Below are 22,399 nucleotides of genomic sequence, written 5' to 3'. Positions count from 1 at the left end.
TCAAGCTTATGAAGTCATCGGCTGTTTCTGTTCCTGCCTTAGCAGAAGCCTCACTGGGGATGATAGAGAGCCAGAAACAGAAACAAATTAGAATTGCCTCTAAATTGCTTAGATTTTACTTTCACTGTGCAGAGTAAGTGAGCTGTTAATATTCAAGCAAATAAGACAACAGAAACTGGGAGGCTGCGGTTACTAAGATAATCCACTCTTGATGCTGGTGTCAATGTACAACTCATTAAAAACACCCCAGGGTGATTCTGCCATGTGAAGCACTGCAGATTATTAACTGAGAGTGTATGAACTTAAATTTAATATAACAGCTTCTCCCCAAGGAACTGATTGGCTTTTATAAATATGAACTTAATCTGTCCCTAAAAGACATGTGGATAACATGCATTCAAAATCTCTTGGAGCTACGGGAGATAATTGTAACGAAAGAGTACCGCTGCATCCAGCAGCGTGCTAGAGCCAGGAAGTTTGCAAGTCAGTTGACACGTTGGTAGCTTAAAATCTGTAAAATCAAAAATCACGTTAATCCCCACCATTGTAAATAAACCATAGACAGCAAGCTTTGCATATTTGTAATAATTATATCATCAAGTGACTGTACTGCGATTTACTTAACCTTTCCCTCAGCTTAAACAACATTTGTATGGTAGAAGTCCTTACACCATGAAAACTGGTAAATGCTACCAATCAAGGGTTTTCCCCCACAGAGAACCAGTCATTATATATTTATCAGCACACCACTGGCCTCATTCTTCATCTAAAACCAAACCAAATATAAAAGAGGGACTGAAAATTTAGCTCTTTGAGCGTGAGAACACACTTAACATATAATTTTTCCCTTAAAGAATCTTTGTCCTACATTGATATGTACTACATTGATCAGTTTATCTCTCTATTTTATTAACTAAAGAATAAAAACTATAATCAGCCATAAACATTCACTGCAACAGATCTCCAGACTTCGAATATTTTACAATGGAAAAGAGAGATGATGGAAATTTGAAATTTTTTTTTAACTCAAATTTTGTAAAAACATCTACCATGGCAGTTCTAATTATTAGATCTCTTTGGAAATATTTTGGCAACATATCAAAGGTCATTAAAATATTTAATACTCTTTGACTCACTAATTCCAGCTCTCAGAAGCTGTCCCAAGGAAATAATATTAAATATGGAAAATTTTATATTAATTATGATGGTCATCATAATAGTTAGAAGTTGCAAATAGGGCTTCCCTGGTGGCGCAGTGGTTGAGAGTCCGCCTGCCGATGCGGGGGACACGGGTTCGTGCCCCGGTCTGGGAAGATCCCACACGCCGCGGAGCGGCTGGGCCCGTGAGCCATGGCTGCTGAGCCTGCGCGTCCGGAGCCTGTGCTCCGCAACGGGAGAGGCCGCAACAGTGAGAGGCCCGCATACCGGAAAAAAAAAAAAAGTTGCAAATAACTTAAATGTTTTTAAACTAAGAGAAAGGTTAAGTAAATTGCATTATAGCCACTTGATGATATAGTTAAAAACATGCAAGCTGTCATCTATGATGTTAGAGTGGTAGGGATTAAAATGATTCTTTAAAAAACGTTTTTCTCTTCCCAGTTTTTTAGTGTTCTTATGTTAGCTTTGATGAGCAAAAAAAATGTTTAATTTTTTGAAAATCTCTGAATCAGGGAGAAAAAAAGTACAAATTTCAGCAAGCTATGGTGGTGAATTTAAAGCTTCTAATGCTAAGTTCATTAGAATAATTTCTTCATAAGTCATCAATACAGAAGAGCTCATGGGGTTGTGGCATTGGACCTGGATTTACCACCTTTCCTAAAAATGCTTGCTCCAATAACACAATGACAGGCATGTTTCAAGGGAGAAAATCAGAAAAAGATTGATGGGGCTGTTGACAGGTGGTTTCCTTGTTAAAACTCATAACCTTAATTCACTACCCAAAAGACTTGCCTGAGGTGTGATTCCGCACCAGAAATTAGAGTACAGGCCCCGAGACTCCAGCATGGGGGCCACAACGGTTTTGTTTTCTGCAATCAGTAGATTGAGGGTCTGTGGATTAGTCAGGAAGTTGTCAACATCTATGAACTAGGAAAAGAAAAGGATAACGTCGCATGAAAAGGTGCTTTTCAGTAACGGGTACAAGAGTAACCCAACACTTGGCAAAGGATCATGGAAACTTGCTCATGACATATGGAACCAGCTATCCATGTTATCCGTGTTTTCCTTATGGAAACCCCTTGCAGCTGGACGGCTTTCATTCAGGCAAAATACATTTAGTCTAACTTCCACATGTTTAGCTCTGCATAAGGCACTGAGTAATGAATTGGTATCATCATTGGGCACATACTCAACGAGGACCTAACCTACACCTTGGTTAGTGGTTTAAGTATAAGCTACTAATGGCTCTCAAGCCCTTAAATAAGGACTTATTCACACTCACGGAGTGCCCACTCTAGGTACAAAGGAACACACCTATTCAGGTTGTCAATAGTAAAGCCAAAATGGCCCCAAACCAATCCATAAATGCTATCTTAATGTTACAATTCGAATTTTTGTTTAAAGTACATTATAGCAACCCATGCTAACCAATGAAGCTATTTCCCATTCTTACCAGAAATCCATGTTAACACTGATTCATTTACAGGGACAGTATAGCAACAGTTTCTATCATATAAAATAATCACACTGAACTGTACACTTAAAAAAATTAAAATGGTAGATTTTATGTTATGTATATCTCCCCCCTGCAACACACAAAGTAAATAATCAGAAGCTTTCATTCTTTGAGAGTCAATCTCTTCACCAAAAATTTTGTAGTTCAGCACTTGTACACTTCAATGACATTTAAACAGCTATACAACATTAAATATCAGCACAATTTGAAACTTCTATGAAATTATTTGTATTGAAATTATGTGTGTGATAAACTATTGGGCTGATTTTTGTTGTGGCTGAGAGGCTGAGGATGGACATAGGTCAACAGTATTCCCTTTAGGAATCAGAGTCTAGTGACAGAGAACAGACGTCCATAAGTTTAATGAAACAACACTGGCTTTGCTTTACTGGCGTTATTTGTAGTGTTGTACTGGAAAATGTTTGCCAAAAGAATTAAATGGATTTTGGGGGCCACAGAGGGAGAACTTTGTTCCCATAAATTTTGGGGGAGAAAAGCCTGTGTCAATTTTCCAAAGGGAATAGGGACTGTAGCTTCTTGCTGATTAGGGAGCTGTCCTTTCCAACTGAGACAGGTTCCTGGAGGATAAGGATAACATTGATTCTTAATTGTCAAGTCCAGCATTTTTCTGGACCACTCTCGAAGTTCTGAGGGAAGTAATGGAAACTCTTCATGGAGAGAAATTCTCCAGGAGAGTCCAGCATAATTCGGAGCAACCAGGAAGCCAAGCAAGAGATACCATTCCCCAGACACTTGGGAGCAAAAGGGAATAATAGCATTTCAGAACTGTTAATTTGAATCTCTTTTTACGTAATCAATTTCTCATATCCCCAAAACTCTTCTAAAAAGTCAAGACCTTTTATATTGCTTTACCCATAGCATTCTCTATGAACTAAAAAGTATTAGAGTTTCTTATGCCTACTACAATAAAGAGATTGAATAATTCAGGAGCTTATTTGCTTATTCACTAAAAATGCCAGGAATGAGTCTGAGATGAAATCCAGGTATCCCGATATTAAGTTCTCCAGATTTTTTCTTGTGCCTTTATTAAAACGTTGAGGAGGAGATGTCTAAAAAAGGGTTGTTTTGATTGTTCCCACAGTCCTACATTATCAACAATTGATTTGGAAACATTCTAGATAACAGTTGTCAAGAAATTAAACATCTGTTTTTACCAGAATGTAGTCTGACCATTTTTCCCTCGCAGTTCGAAGGGCTGCCTGTCGTAGTTTCATCACATGGGCAAAACGGGAGCCAGGCCAGTGCTTTGGTCCAATTTCATCAGGATAAGACCTATAGTAATGATAGCAATAATATTAATAATAATAATAGCTAATAATTATTGAGTGCCTATATATTCCAGGCACTATGTACTAATTCATTTAATCTTCCAGTAGTAACCCTAGGAAGTCGATACTGTTATGGCTATCATTATTCCATTATTACCGATAAGAAACTGGAGCAAGGAGAGATTAAGTAATTTGCTGCTTCCCATACACATGACTCTTTACATGAAATATTTCAGTGGGTTCTCATTAGAACTCACTGAGTCCTTGTGATGTAAGTGCTACCACTCTCCCCATTTCAGAGCTGAGGAAATTGGTTAGAGTGGTTAAATCATTTGCTTAACATTATGCAGTTAATAAGGGGTACTGTCAGAATTTGAATCCAGGCATAACCCCAACGCTCATGTTCCTAGACAGTCTTATACATTTAGACATCAAATAAATTTGGAAATGTTACAGCATCAAAATATGAGTTTCCCAGGAAAAACAAAGGTTTACCTTACATGGTCAAGTCTGAGTAAATGATTCCACAGAGTCTAACACGTTGATCTGCCCCAGATGGAGTGAGATCATGGAGCGGATGCATAATGCTGGGCTTTCTATCAACATCCACAAAGCAGCCAGGCCAGGACTCGTCCACGGCCATGGAGGCAGGTGGGTTAGCACACCCTCAAGAACCTTTCTGAAAGCTCCCAACTGGTATGGTCATTGATAAAGTCGCAGTGGCCCCAAACTGGCCACCACTTCAAGTTCTTAATGCTGCACTGGCAGTACATTTCCCTCAGTGAATGAGAAACCGCAAAAAACAATGAGACCGTAACCATACAAATAAAATTAATAAAACTATTTTTGCACAGGAAGTCTCTGGAATGTCTTCCTCAATTATTGTTTCTACAAAAATCAGTGGAATTTCTGTTTTTCTGAATATGTTGCCCCCAAAAACGCCTTCTCTGGTATTTCTCACAATGACCTTGGCATACAATATATTTAGTCAAAATCTGGCAATGGAGAAAATTACTAGGATGCAAGAGAGGTACATAGAGTCTTTCTGGGCTACTCTAATTAGGCCAAATTCCATTAAGGAACTCCAAAAGATTGTTCAAAATTTTTTACAGTGTTCAAACTTGGTTGTTAAATTTTGCTCCATATATGGACCATATACTGAGATTTGAGATATATATGTAGATATGTACATACATACACATAATAAAAATATTATATAAAGAGAGACTAGAAGAACAAAAATTTGTTCTGGAATAGAACTTCTTATTATGATAATACATATTTGGCTTCCAATAAATGACTTATCCTGGGCAAAATTTCAGCAGCTTAATTCATCCTATTTCTACAATTTCTTAAGCTAGAATTGTAGTAGCCTTGGAAACATTTCGAGTAGTAAGTTTAAATATATTTATTCATGTTCTCATTTACTTATTTGTTCATCCAACAAGTATAAATTTAGTGCCCACCAAGAACATAGCACTGAGTGAAATATAAAGTATTTGTATATTTTAGCCCCTGCCAAAGAAATAAAAAAGATACTTAGAAAAAAAATGCATGAATCAGATAGTTAATGTTAGTTAAGTTTATTGTTGTGTCAAACAAGAAGATATAGGACATAAGCAATACAAGTGTTGAGAGAAGGTACATCTTTGTAACTGGAATGATTAGCAACAGCTTTTGGTAGCAGTTAACTGGTAGCAACATCCAGATGAAGCAGTTTTCTTTTAGGAAATATTGGTGTATACGTAGGGATGCTAAATTTATGAAATCTTTTAAAAATATAAATCAGGTATTTGAACTTCATTCTGTAGGTACTAGAGAGTCACTGAAGTCTTTTTAATAGAGAAATGACAGCACATCGCTAGTATTTTAGGTAGACTGATTTGACAGTGTGGTATAGAGAATGATTTGAAGATGGAGGCTACTAAGAAATTGCTATGGTAAAGACTGGAAATAACGTAAATGTCCATCAGTAGGAGGTTGATTAAACAATTATGATACATCCACACAATGATACTCTGCAGTCATAAAAATAATGGAAGACACTCCTTAACTATTGCTTTGGAATGATTACCAAGATATGATGAGTGAAAAAGCAAGGTGTATGTCAGAAGTATACAAACTTTTCACTATGCTCCCTCAAGGATAAAAGGGTTATCCTCAAAGTATGAATAAATAATATCAATATTTAAAAATATATGCTGCTGTGGTAATTTACTTGAGAACTAATGAGAACCTGAACTTGGCCAGTAGCTGCAGGAGTAAAGAGGAAGAGAGACATGAAGATTTGTCAAAGGAAGAAATGGCAGGTCTTTGTAACTTACTAGACACAGAGATAAAAGACAAGGGAAAGTCACATGTGCCCCCAAGATTGGAAGCCTAACACGGCTGGAAGACTGGTTAAGGGGGGAAGGGTGAATAATGAGTTCACAAAATTTTCTCTTGCTACTCACTCAGGTTCATCCATAGGCCTCCACTCCACATAGTGATAGGCTCTCTGGACATTTTTCAACCACTCCCTGAGTATTTCTGTTGTATTATCCACATTGTGATCAGTGGCTGCCCTGCATGAAAGAAAGCACAACACATTTCAGTTATTATGTCATCCAAAGAAAGAGGGGGAAAAGCAAAAGACCCCAGATTAACTGAAAGGAGAATGGCCAGTTCTAGACATTGTGTGTATGAAAATGACTCCCTCATGGTCCAAACTAGACAATGAATTTCTGAAGTGAGAGATGTTGCTTTAAACCATCTCTGTGTCATTAGATCCTTAAGCAGGACTTGGCCAATAGAATCAATAAGTGGTTGTACTAAAATAGTATATACATAAAATGAATTAAAGTAGAGTTAGGTAACTAATATTCTTGGAAAGTTTCTTGTTTGTTTGAATTTTTAGTTATCCAAGATGTAAACTCTATCTTTTAACTTACATAACAACAACCCTCGATTTAAGCAATTATTCAGAGTTGCATTTTCATTTCAAGTCCAACAAAAATTTTAGCCAGTGCTGCTTCAATCGTATGCACTAGAGGGGAAGGTCACAATAACAGTTCCCAGTATAAAATTCAAAATCCAAGGTATCTTCACCTATCTATTTTGGATTAACTCTACCATCACTTATACACCATAGAGTACCTTCAAAAGTCTTCAAACAATGTACACAAAACTTGTTTCTGTTCTACCTTGAAAGTTTAATAAACTGATCCACTTCAAAAGGAGCTTAACTCACTTATTAAAACAAAAGTATTTTCAAATTTTATCACAAAGCAAACGCATGCTGAGTATAAGATATACAACTAAAACAAAGTTATTCAGAACACCTAAAAATGAACCGATATTCCAGTCAATTGGAAAAGAAAGAAGGAAAGCAGGGATTGTAAACTTGACATTAAATAAGGTAGAATTCAGGCCAAAAAATATTAAACATGACAAAGCAAAATTGTAATTCTACTAATAATGCTAAAGGATATAATTCACATCAAAGATATAATAAATGTGAATATCCATGTACCTTCATATAGCACAGGGGTTGGCAAACTTTTCTTTAAGAACCAGATAGTGACTATTTTAGGCTTGCAGACCATACACTCTCTGTTGCAACTACTTAACTCTGTCATTGTAGCAGTAAAGCAGTCATACACAATACATGAATGAATGAGCATTGCTGTACTCCAATAAAGCTTTATTTACAAAAGTAGGCAACTAGTCTGCAGGTTGTAGTTTGTCAACCCCTGATTTAGCAGAAAGCATAGAAACTGCAAGGAAAAACAAGCACCAATAATAAGAGATGTTAATATACCATTTTCAGTTGAAGAAAGTGCAAATGGGAAAAAAGTAAATATATAGAGGATCTACAGAACACAATAATAGAGGTTATACTTTTTTCTCAAGTGCACATGGAACACTCACAAAAACTGACCAACAATTACATTATGAAGAAAGCCTCTATACATTGGAATAATATAAACAGCATTCTCTGATCACAATGTCATAAAACTAGAAATTAGTAATAAAATAAAACCCCCCAAATTCCATTAAAAACTCTCTATTAAACAACTATTGAGTGAAATAAGAGCTACAAATCAACTTTATAACTTCTAAATATAAATAATGAAAACACTAGATATCAGAGCTGGGGGATACAATTAAAGCAGTGGTCAGAGAAAAATTCAGTATTTTTATCCTTAAATCAATAAAAATAAATGAGTTGAACTCCTACTCAAAAAGCTAGAAAAAGAGCAACAACACAAACAAGCATAAAGAAATAAAGACAAAGTCATGAGGTAGAAAACAGAAAAAGAGCAGAACTAATAAACAAAAGAAATGTTACTTTTTTTGAGAACAAAATCAACAAAAGACAATCACTAGTTAATCTAACCAAGACAACACAAAAATTACAAATAAGAAATGACAAAGATGACGGGAATATGACTGATATGGAAGGAATTTTTAAAAAATATCATAAGTGGTCACTTTGTGCAACTCAATGAAAAATAAGTTTAAAAACTAGATATAATAGAAGACTTCCTAGCAAGATGCATGTTAGCAAAACTGACTCCATTAGAGAGACAAAACTTAAACAGAACAATTTTCTTGGAAGAAATAAAGAGAAAAGTGAAAACACTGGCCCAGGTGGTTTCATAAGGGAATTCTACCAGATATCTTAATAGATTAGATATTTCCAATGTTATGTAGCTTGTTCTCCAGAGCATTAAAAAAAAAAAAAAAAGGGGGACTTCCCTGGCAGTCCAATGATTAGGGCTCGGTGCTTTCACTGCTGAGGGGCCTGGGTTCAATCCCTGGTTGGGGAACTAAGATCCCATAAGCCTCATGGCCAAAAAAAAAAAAAAAAAATCCAAGTCCTTTTAATAATGCAAGTACAATATTGATATCTAAACCTAATAAAGATACACACACACAACTATAGGCCAATATTTTTCAATGAATATGCTGCAAAAATCCTAAAGTATTAGCAAAGAGAATCCAATATCCTATTAAGAAAATATTATATATCATAGCCTAAGATTGTGCAATATAAAGGAAATTCATTAATATAATTCACTATATTAATAGACCTGAAGAAAAATCATATGATTATCTCTGTAAATGCTAAGCAGGTCTTTAACAAAATTCAACACCTATTCTTGGTTTTTTAAAACCACACTGAATAAAATTAAAATAGGAAGGGAGGGAGGGCAGGCAAACAGGAAAGAAAGAGTCATGGGAAGATAGAGGTGTCTGAGACTCTTAAAAGGCTTATACTTTACTGGCAATTCAGCAGTTCCTCCTGGGAGGGAAAGCTATTGGCATTATCAGCAGCAGTGGTTCCCTGAGAGCCTTGATAAGAGCAAATGAAGAGATGTGAACAGTGGTCATGTCCTCCATTTATGTCAATTTCAGTAAATAGGATTTTGTTAAACCCAATCTATAATGGTTTTTGTTTTTCCTACTTGAGCTTTTGGTGGTCACTGCTGCTCCAAAAGTAAAAAATGAAATCTTTAAGTGAGAGAATATTTAGGAATGTTCAAGAGAAAAAACATTGTTAAGCAAAGCATGGTGAAACTCCATGTTACATAGGGAATAAATTTCTATAAAACACCAAGTAACGTGAAGGTATGCACTTAAGTCACAAGGTATAGAAAAATGAAGGATAGAGGTCTATGACTAATATCTGAAAATCTTATTTCATAAAATGGATATTTGAACGAAAACTATCCTTCTTTAAAACATTATTCAAAAAACAGAAGATCAAGAGGTGATGCCGATGGCCACCTGATCTACTTTCAAGTCTTTTCTGGAAATCAGATTAGAATCAGCTCCTTTCTTCAAAACAAGGTCTAGGAGGGAGAGAGACCCACAGGCCCACCCAGACATTCCATTATCTGGAGGGAAGAGAGGTGATGTGTGTAGCTGACGGTATTGGGGGATACCAGGTAAGTACGTTGGGACAGAGATGGGGGTGTACAAGGAGGTGAGAAAGTGGGCCAGGAAGCAATGTGGGAGAGAGACACGGGCTCCATCCAGTTTGCAACTGTGCCGAGAAGTGTAGCATGTCAGCAAAAATCACATCCACTCTCACACACTGCCGCAAGCCACTAATGTCCAGCATGATGGCCAGCATCATAGCCAGGAAGGGCACTAGAATTGTCAAACCACTCATCTCACAGTATGAAGCATGTGTAGAGCAATTCCTGAAACTGGAAATCCACTCCAATGCACATTATTCTTCACTCAAAGTACTATGAGTAAGAGTATGTTAAAACAAAAAAATCTTGACGGTAGTGTTAGCCAAAAGTTTTAGGAATTCTAAATTATTCCCAAATTACTTATAAATAGTGTAGGAAATTTTAGATAGCATCTACTTCTTTCCTTGACTGTTGTTTCTTCATTACACAGGATTTATATTCTCTTTGTCCTCCATACACGTTGATGCATTTCCTCCTAATCATTTTAACAAAGTTAAATTTAACAAAGCTCTCATTGTATGAAATTTACTTTCCTGGAGTACAGACTAAACAACTCCAAACTCTGCCTAAGTATCCACTACTGACAAACATCCAGAGAAATTAGCTGCTTGGTGTATGCAAAGATAGATGTCTCTAATTAAAAGTGGAGGCAGAGATTTTAAATACTGTCCTGATGGAGTTAAAAAATTTCCTGTACAGATACTTCCCCAAATTGTTAAGATTCTCTTTGTTCTCAGGCTTCTGAGGAAATGAGCAAATCCTCCAGCTGTGGTCACAGGTTCATCCACTCTGGTCTTTTATGAGCAGGGCCAGTCTCCTGCACTGTCCCAGAGAACACCAGCCCACTGAGGAAGGCTTACATTCCCCCCTCAAGACCAACTGCCCTGCCTCTCCACTCCCCTGGCAAAGGCAAATAAACAGAAATCCAGGCAGATAATTCTAACTGCTGCCTTTTAATCCCTCTTATGAAAGTGTGTTTCCATTTGAATATGTAATCATGAAAACATGCAGGCGCTTGTCTCTTCAGAGGGTTGGAGAAAGAGATATAGAAAAGGCCCAGATGCAAGCTCCCTGAAGGAAACATGAGGCTTTAGTTAAAGGTTCTATTTTCAGAGTCCTGTAGAAAATGTAACAGTGCAGTGCCTGACCTGCTGTGAGGCTCCACAAGCAACAGGACACAAAGACATGATACTATACATAGAGAATCCTAAAGATGCCACCAGAAAACTACTAGAGCAAATCAATGGATTTGGTAAAGTAGCAGGATACAAAATTAATGCACAGAAATCTCTTGCATTCCTATATATAAATGATGAAAAACCTGAAAGAAAAATGAAGGAAACACTCCCATTTAAAATTGCAACAAAAAGAATAAAATACCTAGGAATAAACCTACCTAAGGAGACAAAAGACCTGTATGCACAAAACTATAAGACACTGATGAAAGAAATTAAAGAAGATACAAACAGTTGGAGAGATATCCCATGCTCTTGGATTGGAAGAATCAACATTGTGAAAATGACTATACTACCCAAAGCAATCTACAGATTCAATGCAATCCCTATCAAACTACCATTGGCATTTTTCACAGAACTTGAACAAAATATTTCACAACTTGTATGGAAACACAAAAGACCCCAAATGGCCAAAGAAATCTTGAGAAAGAAAAACGGAGCTGGAGGAATCAGGCTCCCGGACGTCAGAGTATACTACAAAGCTAGACTAATCAAGACAGTATGGTACTGGCACAAAAACAGAAAGATAGATAAATGGAACAGGATAGAAAGCCCAGAGATAAACCCATGCACATGTGGTCACCTTATTTTTGACAAAGGAGGCAAGAATATACAATGGAGAAAAGAGCCTCTTCAATAAGTGGTGCTGGGAAAACTGGACAGCCACGTGTAAAAGAATGAAATTAGAACACTCCCTAACACCACACACAAAAGTAAACTCAAAATGGATTAAAGACTTAAATGTAAGGCCAGACACTATAAAACTCTTAGAGGAAAACATAGGAAGAACACTCTATGACATAAATCACAGCACGATCTTTTTTGACCCACCTCCTAGAGAAATGGAAATAAAAACAAAAATAAATAAATGGGACCTAATGAAACTTAAAAGCTTTTGCACAGCAAAGGAAACAATAAACAAGACCAAAAGACAACCCTCAGAATGGGAGAAAATATTTGCAAATGAAGCAACTGACAAAGGATTAATCTCCAAAATTTACAAGCAGCTCATGCAGCTCAATATCAAAAAAACAAACAACCCAATCCAAAAATGGGCAGAAGACCTAAACAGACATTTCTCCAAAGAAGATATACAGATTGCCAACAAACACATGAAAGGATGCTCAACATCACTAATCATCAGAGAAATGCAAGTAAAAACTACAATAAGGTATCACCTCACACCGATCAGAATGGCCATCATCAAAAAATCTACAAACAATAAATGCTGGAGAGGGTGTGGAGAAAAGGGAACCCTCTTGCACTGTTGGTTGGAATGTAAATTGATACAGCCACTATGGAGAACAGTATGGAGGTTCCTTAATAAACTAAAAATAGAAGTACCACATGACCCAGCAATCCCGCTACTGGGCATATACCCTGAGAAAACCATAATTCAAAAAGAGTCGTACCACAATGTTCACTGCAGCACTATTTACAATAGCCAAGACATGGAAGCAACCTAAATGCTTATCAACAGATGAATGGATAAAGTAGATGTGGCACATATATACAATGGAATATTACTCAGCCATAAAAAGAAATGAAATTGAGTTATTTGTAGTGAGGTGGATGGACCTAGAGTCTGTCATACAGAGTGAAGTAAGTCAGAAATAGAAAAACAAATACCGTATGCCAACACATATATATGCAATCTAAAAAAAAAAAAAGGTCATGAAGAACCTAGGGTCAGGATGGGAATAAAGACGCAGACCTACTAGAGAATGGACTTGAGGACACAGGGAGGGGGAAGGGGAAGCTGTGACAAAGTGAGAGATTGGCATGGACATATATACACTACCAAATGTAAAATAGATAGCTAGTGGGAAGCAGCCATATAGCACAGGGAGATCAGCTCGGTGTTTTGTGACCACCTAGAGGGGTGGGATAGGGAGGGTGGGAGGGAGGGAGACGCAAGAGGGAAGAGATATGGGGATATATGTATATGTATAGCTGTTTCACTTTGCTATAAAGCAGAAACTAACCATTGTAAGGCAATTATACTCCAATAAAGATGTTTAAAAAAATAAAATAAAGTCTTTGTGGCTAAGATGGATTTTTCCATCAAGCTAGGACGCTGAGGACACAGCAGGTGTGAACCCCTTCAGGAGAAGCCGAGGGCTCTCTCCCAAACTGACAGCTCCCTCCACTCCCGTGGAAAATGAGTCTGCCATCCTTCTCCCAATCAGATCAGGAAAGGCACCCAGAGAGGTAACGGACATTGCTAAAGAATTCCTTGAAGGAAACAAATGAAGTGAAGATACATCTGGAGAGGTGATTTACAAGTGATTTACAGTGATTAGTGATTTCACTAATCAAACTGGAAAACCAGTGTTTATGAAAGCACAAGCAAGCACTGGCCAGAGGACCAGCCTGCTGGGAGGCTAAGCCTGTTCAATCTTTGCTTCAATTGTCCCAACCAGAGGAGAATCACATTAAATCACATTAAATCTCTGGCTCCGGCTGACATAGTAAGGAGAGCTCAGATCTTGAGCTGTGCCAATCATCACATAATTAATTTTCTTTGAAGGCCCCATTGGGACAGCGACTTTTCTTTATCTCTAAGGAGCACCAGGACCTGCCAGCCACTAAGAGGTCTCCCTCCTCCACCTTCAGGAGAGCTGTGGCCCTGATACAGCTGTGAGGCTCATGGTTGGTCCCCTCTTTGTCCAATAGTCTTTGCTGGCTTTCTTTGGAGCTAGTACCTGAAATGGAAGAGGTGGCAGATACAGGTGCAACATCCACATGGCCTTAGGGGGAAGGCTAGGCCACTTCTTACCATAAAGCTGCACATCTGCTTTCTCTCTGATTTTGCTTCTAGTTCCTCTTGCCTCTTCCTCTTCCCTAGCTGTGCAAGGCAGCAAAGGCCCATGAGTCTCCGATTCAAAGTCACATTAGGACGGGGGTAAACACATATTGCAAATACAATCAACAGCATGTACAGGGATCTCCTTGGCTCATGAAGTTCTCAGGCCAGCAGGTGCATTGTCACTGTTACAGGGGAAAGCAAGAGACCCTGGAGCAGACCAGTAGATAAACATGTTTGCAGGATGACAGAGCTTTCCTACTTGGCTGTGGCCAAAAATAAAATAGAGGTTTCTTTGGCAACATCTAAACACACTGACATTTCTCCCTGTTTTAGAAGGTCAGTTTTCATTCCTCAGTCTTGGCTCCTAAACTAATAGCCAATTTGAAATAATTACAACTGACTCATTTCCTTTTATAAGAACTACTGAGATTGTGAGGGCTAAACTCACTGGTAAGTGTGGGGCCACTGGAGCCATATTAAAGATGCAGGCTGGTGCCTTGGGAGTCAAGATGGCGGACTAGGAGGACACAGAATTCGTGTCTTCTCACAACTAGGGCACCTACCAGACACCGGTGGGGGACCCCCAGTGACCGGGTAGGATGTGGGATGTGGGGGGAGTGAAGGGGGAGGAGAAGTGGAGGTGGGATGGGACTGGCGCCCCTGAGGGGTGGCTGGGGGAGGGGAAGGGATCTCACGCCCGAAGGGGGAAATTGGGGAACCACCGGGAGGGAAGAGGATCAAAAGGGAGCATGGCCAGGTTTCCCCTGCCCACTTGGGCCCCCAGGAACCTGCTGAGGTCCCAGGCCTGATCCTCTGCCCACCTAGGCCCCCTCCAGCCATGCGGGTCCTGAGGGAGTGGGAGGGAGGGAAGGGGGAGCAAAAGTAAAGGCTGGACCTCAGGACCCACACCCCTGAGGGATGGCTGGGGGAGGGGAGGAGTTCCTACACCCAGCAGGACCCACCCACGGTTAGGGGTCCAAAGGGGATGGGGGAGACCCTGGGGGAGACAGTGGGGAGGGCTGCAAAGAAACAGAAGGGAACGCGGTCAGCTCCTTCCCTGTCCACTTAGGCACTGGGGCGCCTGTTGGGCTCCCGGGCCTAATCCTCTGCCCTTGGAGCCTCCCTCCTGCCGCACAGAGCCCGAGCCCCGCCCCTACACCCCCACCCAGGGCCCTACCTCTAGGGAGACCCCCTCCAATGAGCTGGGCCTAAGCCCCACCACACACCCTCACTCAGGACCCTAACTCCCAACTCCAGAACTCCACACTCCAGAGGCCCTCCTTTCCACCTGCTGCCTCTCGCCTTCTGGCCATGTGCTAAGCAGAGGCCCCACCCCAGGCTTGAACGTCGCCCCGCCTAGACCACGCCGCAGGCTCAAACATCACCCCCGACCCGCCTAGGTCCCACCCCACCCTAAGCCCTCCCCTGCCTAGTTTCCAACCCTACCTAAACTCCGTCCCCATAGCCAAGTCTTTTTTTTTTTTTTTCTTTTTTCCATTTTCCTCTTTTAGAATGGGGTTCTGTTTTACCTTGTTGATTCACTATTGTTGATTCTTTTATAATTTTTATTTTTCCTAATAAATCTTTTATTCTTCTAATTTTATTTTATTCTTTATACTTTGTTATTGTTCTCTCCTTTTGGCTTGTTCCCCCCACTCACAACCTTTTTTTTTTTTCTTCTGTTGTGGTTTTATTTTAACTTGTTGCAGTTGTTACGATTATGGTTTTATTTTTCCTAATATTATTTGTATCTTTCTAATTCTATTTTGTTTTTTATTCTTTGATATTGTACTAGTCCTTTTTTTCTTTATTCCTTTTTTTTTCTTTCCTTTTTTTTACTGCGCCATGAAGCTTGCAGGATCTTGGTTCCCAGGCTGGAGGTCGGGCCCGAGCTCCTGTGGTGGGAGCTCCGAGTCCAAACCGCTGTACTAACAGAGAACCTCAGACCCCAGGGAATATCAGTTGGAGTGAAGCCTCCCAGAAGTCCTCATCTCAGCACCAAGACCCAGCTCTATCCAACTGCCTGAAAACTCCAGTACTGGATGTTTCAGGCCAAACAACCAGTAAGGCAGGAATACAGCACCACCCATCAAAAAAAAAAAAAAAAAAAAAAAAAGAAACGACAAAAAAATATGCTACAGATGAAGGAGCAAGGTAAAAACCTACAAGACCAAATAAATGAAGACGAAATAGGCAACCTACCTGAAAAAAAATTCAGAGTAATAATAGTAAAGATGATTCAAAATCTCAGAAATAGAATGGAGAAAATACAAGAAACATTTAACAAAGATATAGAAGAACTAAAGAGCAAACAAATGGTGATGAACAACACAATAACTGAAATTAAAAATACTCCAGAAGGAATCAGTAACAAAATAACTGAGGCAGAAGAATGGATAAGTGAGCTGGAAGATAAAATGGTGGAAATAACTGCCAGGAAGCAAAATAAAGAAAAAAGAATGAAAATAATTGAGGACAGTCTCAGAGACGTCTGGGACAACATTACACACACCAACATTTGAATTATAGGGGTCCCAGAGGAAGAAGAGAAAAAGAAAGGGTCTGAGAAAATATTTCAAGAAATTATAGTTGAAAACTTCCCTAAAATGGGAAAGGAAATAGTCAATCAAGTCCAGGAAGCACAGAGAGTATCATACAGGAAAAACCCAAAGAGAAACATACTGAGACACATATTAATCAAACTATCAAAAATTAAATACAAAGAAAAAATATTAAAAGCAGCAAGGGAAAAACAACAAATAACATACAAGGGAATCCCCGTAAGGTTAACAGCTGATTTTTCAGCAGAAACTCTGTAAACCTGAAGAGAGGGCAGGACATATTTAAAGTGATGAAAGGGAAAAGCCTACAACCAAGATTACTCTACCCAGCAAGGATCTCATTCAAATTTGATGAGAAATTAAAACCTTTACAGATAAGCAAAAGTTAAATGAATTCAGCACCACCAAACCAGCTTACAAAAAATGCTAAAGGAACTTCTCTAGGCAGGAAACACAAGAGAAGGAAATGACCTGCAATAACAAACCCAAAACGATTAAGAAAATGGTAAAAGGAACATACATATCGATAACTACCTTAACTGTAAATGGATTAAATGCACCAACCAAAAGACATAGACTGGCTGAAATGGATACAAAAACAAGACCCGTATATATGCTGTCTACAAGAGACCCACTTCAGACCTAGGGCCACATAAAGACTGAAAGTAGGGGATGAAAAACGATATTCCATGCAAATGGAAATCAAAAGAAGGCTGGAGTAGCAATTCTCATATCAGACAAAATAGACTTTAAAAATAAAGGGCTATTACAAGAGACAAAGAAGGACACTACCTAATGATCAAGGGATCGATCCGAGAAGAAGATATAACACTTGTAAATATTTATGCACCCAACATAGGCACACCTCAATAAATAAAGCAAATGCTAACAGCCATAAAAGGGGAAATCGACAGTAACACAATCATAGTAGGGGACTTTAACACCCCACTTTCACCAATGGACAGATCATCCAAAATGAAAATAAATAAAGAAATACAAGCTTTAACTGATACATTAAACAGGATGGACTTAATTGATATTTATAGGACATTCCATCCAAAAACAACAGAATACACTTTCTTCTCAAGTGCTCATGGAACATTCTCCAGGATAGACCGTATCTTGGGTCACAAATCAAGCCTTGGTAAATTTAAGAAAAATGAAATTGTATCAAGTATCTTTTCTAACCACAACGCTATGAGATTAGATATCAATTACAGGAAAAAAATCTGTAAAAAATACGAACACATGGAGGCTAAACAATATGCTACTAACCAACCAAGAGATGACTGAAGAAATCAAAGAGGAAATCAAAAAATCCCTCGAAACAAATGACAATGAAAACACAATGACCCAAAACCTATGGGATGCAGCTAAAGCAGTTCTAAGAGGGAACTTTATAGAAATACAATCCTACCTCAAGAAACAAGAAACATCTCAGGGCTTCCCTGGTGGTGCAGTGGTTGAGAGTCCGCCTGCCAATGCAGGCGACATGGGTTCGTGCCCCGGTCTGGGAAGATCCCACAAGCCGTGGAGCAGTTGGGCGAGTGAGCCATGGCCGCTGAGCCTGCGCATCTGGAGCCTGTGCTCCACAACGGGAGAGGTCACAACAGTGAGAGGCCCGCTTACCGCAAAAACAAAACAAAACAAAAAGAAACATCTCAAATAAACAACCTAACCTTACACCTAAAGCAATTAGAGAACGAAGAACAACAACAACAACAACAAAAAAAACCCAAAGTTAGCAGAAGGAAAGAAACATAAAGATCAGATTCAAATAAATGAAAAAGAAATAAAGGAAATGATAGCAAAGATCAATAAAACTAAAAGCCAGCAACTTGAGAGGATAAACAGAAGTGATAAACCATTAGCTAGACTCATCAAGAAATAAAGGGAGAAGACTCAAATCAATAGAATTAGAAATGAAAAAGGAGAAGTAACAACTGACACTGCAGAAATACAAAGGATCATGACAGATTACTACAAGCAACTCTATGCCAATAAAATGGACAACCTGGAAGAAATAGACAAATTCTTAGAAAAGCACAACCTTCCTAGACTGAACCAGGAAGAAATAGAAAATATAAACAAACCAATCACAAGCACTGAAATTGAGACTGTGATTAAAAAATCTTCCAAGAAACAAAAGCCCAGGACCAGATGGCTTCACAGGCGAATTCTATCAAACATTTGCAGAAGAGCTAACACCTATCCTTCTCAAACTCTTCCAAAATATAGCAGAGGGAAGAACACTCCGAAACTCATTCTACGGGGCCACCATCCCCCTGATACCAAAACCAGACAAAGATGTCACAAAAAAAGAAAACTACAGGCCAATATCTCTGCTGAACATAGATGCAAAAATCCTCAACACAATATTAGCAAACAGAATCTGATAGCACATTAAAAGGATTATACAGCATGATCAAGTGGGGTTTATCCGAGGAATGCAAGGATTCTTCAATATACGCAAATCAATCAATGTGATAAACCATACTAACAAACTGAAGGATAAAAACCATATGATAATCTCAATAGATGCAGAAAAAGCTTTTCACAAAATTCAACACTTATTTATGATAAACCCTCTCCAGAAAGTAGGCATAGAGGGACGCTACCTCAACATAATAAAGTCCATATATGACAAACCCACAGCCAACATCATTCTCAATGGTGAAAAACTGAACCCATTTTCTCTAAGATCAGGAACAAGACAAGGTTGCCCACTCTCACCACTATTATTCAACATAGTTTTGGAAGTTTAACCACAGTAATCAGAGAAGAAAAAGAAATTAAAGGAATCCAAATCAGAAAAGAAGAAGTAAAACTCTTACTGTTTGCAGATGACATGATCCTACACATACAGAATCCTAAAGATGCTACTAGAAAACTACTAGAGCTATTCAATGAATTTGGTAGAGTAGCAGGAAACAAAATTAATGCATAGAAATTTCTTGCATTCCTATACACTAATGGTGAAAAATCTGAAGGAGAAATTAAGGAAACACTCCCATTTACTACTGCAACAAAAAGGATAAAACACCTAGGAATAAACTGAGCTAAGAAGACAAAAGACCTGTATGCAGAAAACTATAAGACACTGATGAAAGAAATTAAAGATGATACAAACAGATGGAGGGATATACTATGTTCTTGGATTGGAAGAATCAACATTGTGAAAATGACTATACTACCCAAAGCAATCTACAGATTCAATGCAATCCCTATCAAACTACCATTGGCATTTCTCACAGACTAGAATAAAAAAATTTCACAATTTGTATGGAAACACAAAAGACCAAGAACAGCCAAAGCAATCTTGAGAAAGAAAAACGGAGCTGGAGGAATCAGGCTCCCGGATGTCAGAATATACTACAAAGCTACAGTAATCAAGACAGTATGGTACTGGCAGAAACACAGAAATATAGATCAATGGAACAGGATAGAAAGCCCAGAAATAAACCCATGCACATACAGTCACCTTATTTTTGATAAAGGAGGCAAGAATATACAATGGAGAAAAGACAGCCTCTTCAATAAGCGGTGCTGGGAAAACTGGGTAGCTACAGGTAAAAGAATGAAATTAGAACTCTCCCTAGCAGCATACACAAAAATAAACTCAAAATGGATTAAAGACCTAAATGTAAGGCCAGACACTATCAAACTCTTAGAGGAAAACATAGGCAGAATACTCTATTACATAAATCACAGCAATATCCTTTTTGACCCACCTCCTAGAGAAATGGAAATAAAAACAAAAATAAACAAATGGGACCTAATGAAACTTAAAAGCTTTTGCACAGCAAAGGAAACCATAAACAAGATGAAAAGACAACCCTCAGAATGGGAGAAAATATTTTCAAACAAAGCAACTGACAAAGGATTAATCTCCAAAATATACAAGCAGCTCATGCAGCCCAATATCAAAACAACAAACAACCCAATCCAAAAATGGGCAGAAGACCTAAACAGACATTTCTCCAAAGAAGATATACAGATTGCCAACAAACACATGAAAGGATGCTCAACATCACTAATCATCAGAGAAATGCAAATCAAAACTACAATGAGGTATCACCTCACACCGATCAGAATGGCCATCATCAAAAAATCTACAAACAATAAATGCTGGAGAGGGTGTGGAGAAAAGGGAACCCTCTTGCACTGTTGAGAATGTAAACTGATACAGCCAGTATGGAGAACAGTATGGAGGTTCTTTAATAAACTAAAAATAGAACTACCACATGACCCAGCAATCCCACTACTGGGCATATACCTTGAGAAAACAATAATTCAAAAGAGTCATGTACCACAATGTTCATTGCAGCTCTATTTACAATAGCCAGGACAAGTAAGCAACCTAAATGTCCATCGACAGATGAATGGATAAAGAACATGTGGCACATATATACAATGGAATATCACTCAGCCATAAGAAGAAATGAAATTGAGTTATTTGTAGTGAGGTGGATGGACCTAGAGTCTGTCATACAGAGTGAAGTAAGTCAGAAAGAGAAAAACAAATACTGTCTGCTAACACATATATATGGGATCTAAAAAAAAAAAGTGGTTCTGATGAACCTAGGGTCAGGAAAGAAATAAAGACACAGACGTAGAGAATGGACTTGAGGACACAGGGAAGGGGAAGGGGAAGCTGGGACAAAGTGCGAGAGTAGCATTGACATATATATATATATATATATATATATACTACCAAATGTAAAATAGATAGCTAGTGGGAAGCAGCTGCATAGCACAGGGAGATCAGCTTGGTGCTTTGCGACTACCTAGAGGGGTGGGATAAGGAGGGTGGTAGGGAGACGCAAGAGGGAGTGGGTATGGGGATATGCGTATGCATATAGCTGATTCACTTTGTTATACAGCAGAAACTAACTCAACACTGTAAAGCAATTATACTCCAATAAAGATGTTAAAAAAAAAAAAAGATGCAGGCTGGATGTCTCAGCAGGTGGAACACAGATACTGATGACATGGTAGTTCTGATCACCTCCACCTGTACTGACCCTCAGGGAATGTTCTTAGCTTCCCTGCCACCCCAGAAGGTCTAGACTTCTGATGCTACAGAACAACAGGACTGCAGTCAGTGGGGCAGGAGGAAAGCAATATTGTGCAGCGATTGATCTTTGCTGCCTTAGAACCTGCAAAATATGCTTCCAAGAGGCTCAAGGGAACTGTGACGGAATGAACAACAAAGTTAGTCACCACCTGGAAGATTCACACCATGACCAATAATCTGGCAAAAAATGCATTTTCCAACTTGAGAGAGTTCCACCTCAAAATAATATTTCACTTTTGGAAGCAACTAGTGAAATTCATCTTCAAGGAAGGGAATGTCATCAAGTCCTCTGTCTCTGCTCTCAGGGAAAGCTTCACGAGCAGCTGCTCTGCCAAGGTGGGAAGAGATATGCTTGGCCACTTGGCAAAATGTGATGATAGACTCTTGCCTCTTGGTTACTGTGCAGAGCTGTTTAAAGAACTAGAATCCTTCTGTTGGGTGGAAACTAGCTATAGATACGGTTCAGGATACAAATATGAACTGGGGGCTGGGGATCTCTCCCAACAAAAGCCTTCTCCTAGGTCCTACCAAGTCACTTAGTAGCGATTCTTCCTAATGAACTAAGAAATCAGGAAAACTCACTTCTCATGAAACCGTCCTCACCAACAAATAAATATTTATACTCTCTCAGTATCCTTCCTCAGTATGTACCATTTAATCCCAGAAACAATCATAGGCGTTACACACCTGAAGACTGGGTAAAAGTGATGTAAAAAGAAATGTTAATTCTGAAAATACAATTAACCAAGTAATCAATTTCATTCCTAAAGGGCAGGAAAGAGAAGTGG

General features: G+C 38.7%; 1 protein-coding gene across 1 annotated transcript in view; it reads right to left on the bottom strand.

The window, feature by feature from the left end:
* Window positions 1-22,399, bottom strand: part of COLGALT2 (collagen beta(1-O)galactosyltransferase 2) — a 147,170-nt gene that overhangs the window by 73,353 nt on the left and 51,418 nt on the right. The window contains exons 2-4 of the mRNA XM_060131833.1: window positions 6,417-6,527; window positions 3,850-3,967; window positions 1,951-2,085 (exon numbers count right to left, since the gene is read on the bottom strand). Coding sequence (XP_059987816.1) covers window positions 1,951-2,085; window positions 3,850-3,967; window positions 6,417-6,527 — 364 coding nt within the window. The remainder of the gene's footprint in view (window positions 1-1,950; window positions 2,086-3,849; window positions 3,968-6,416; window positions 6,528-22,399) is intronic.

The sequence above is a fragment of the Lagenorhynchus albirostris genome, chromosome 2 (assembly GCF_949774975.1).
Source record: "Lagenorhynchus albirostris chromosome 2, mLagAlb1.1, whole genome shotgun sequence".
Taxonomy (NCBI): domain Eukaryota; kingdom Metazoa; phylum Chordata; class Mammalia; order Artiodactyla; family Delphinidae; genus Lagenorhynchus; species Lagenorhynchus albirostris.
The sequence above is the reverse complement of the archived record's forward strand: the minus strand, read 5'-3'. Positions and strand labels throughout refer to the sequence as shown.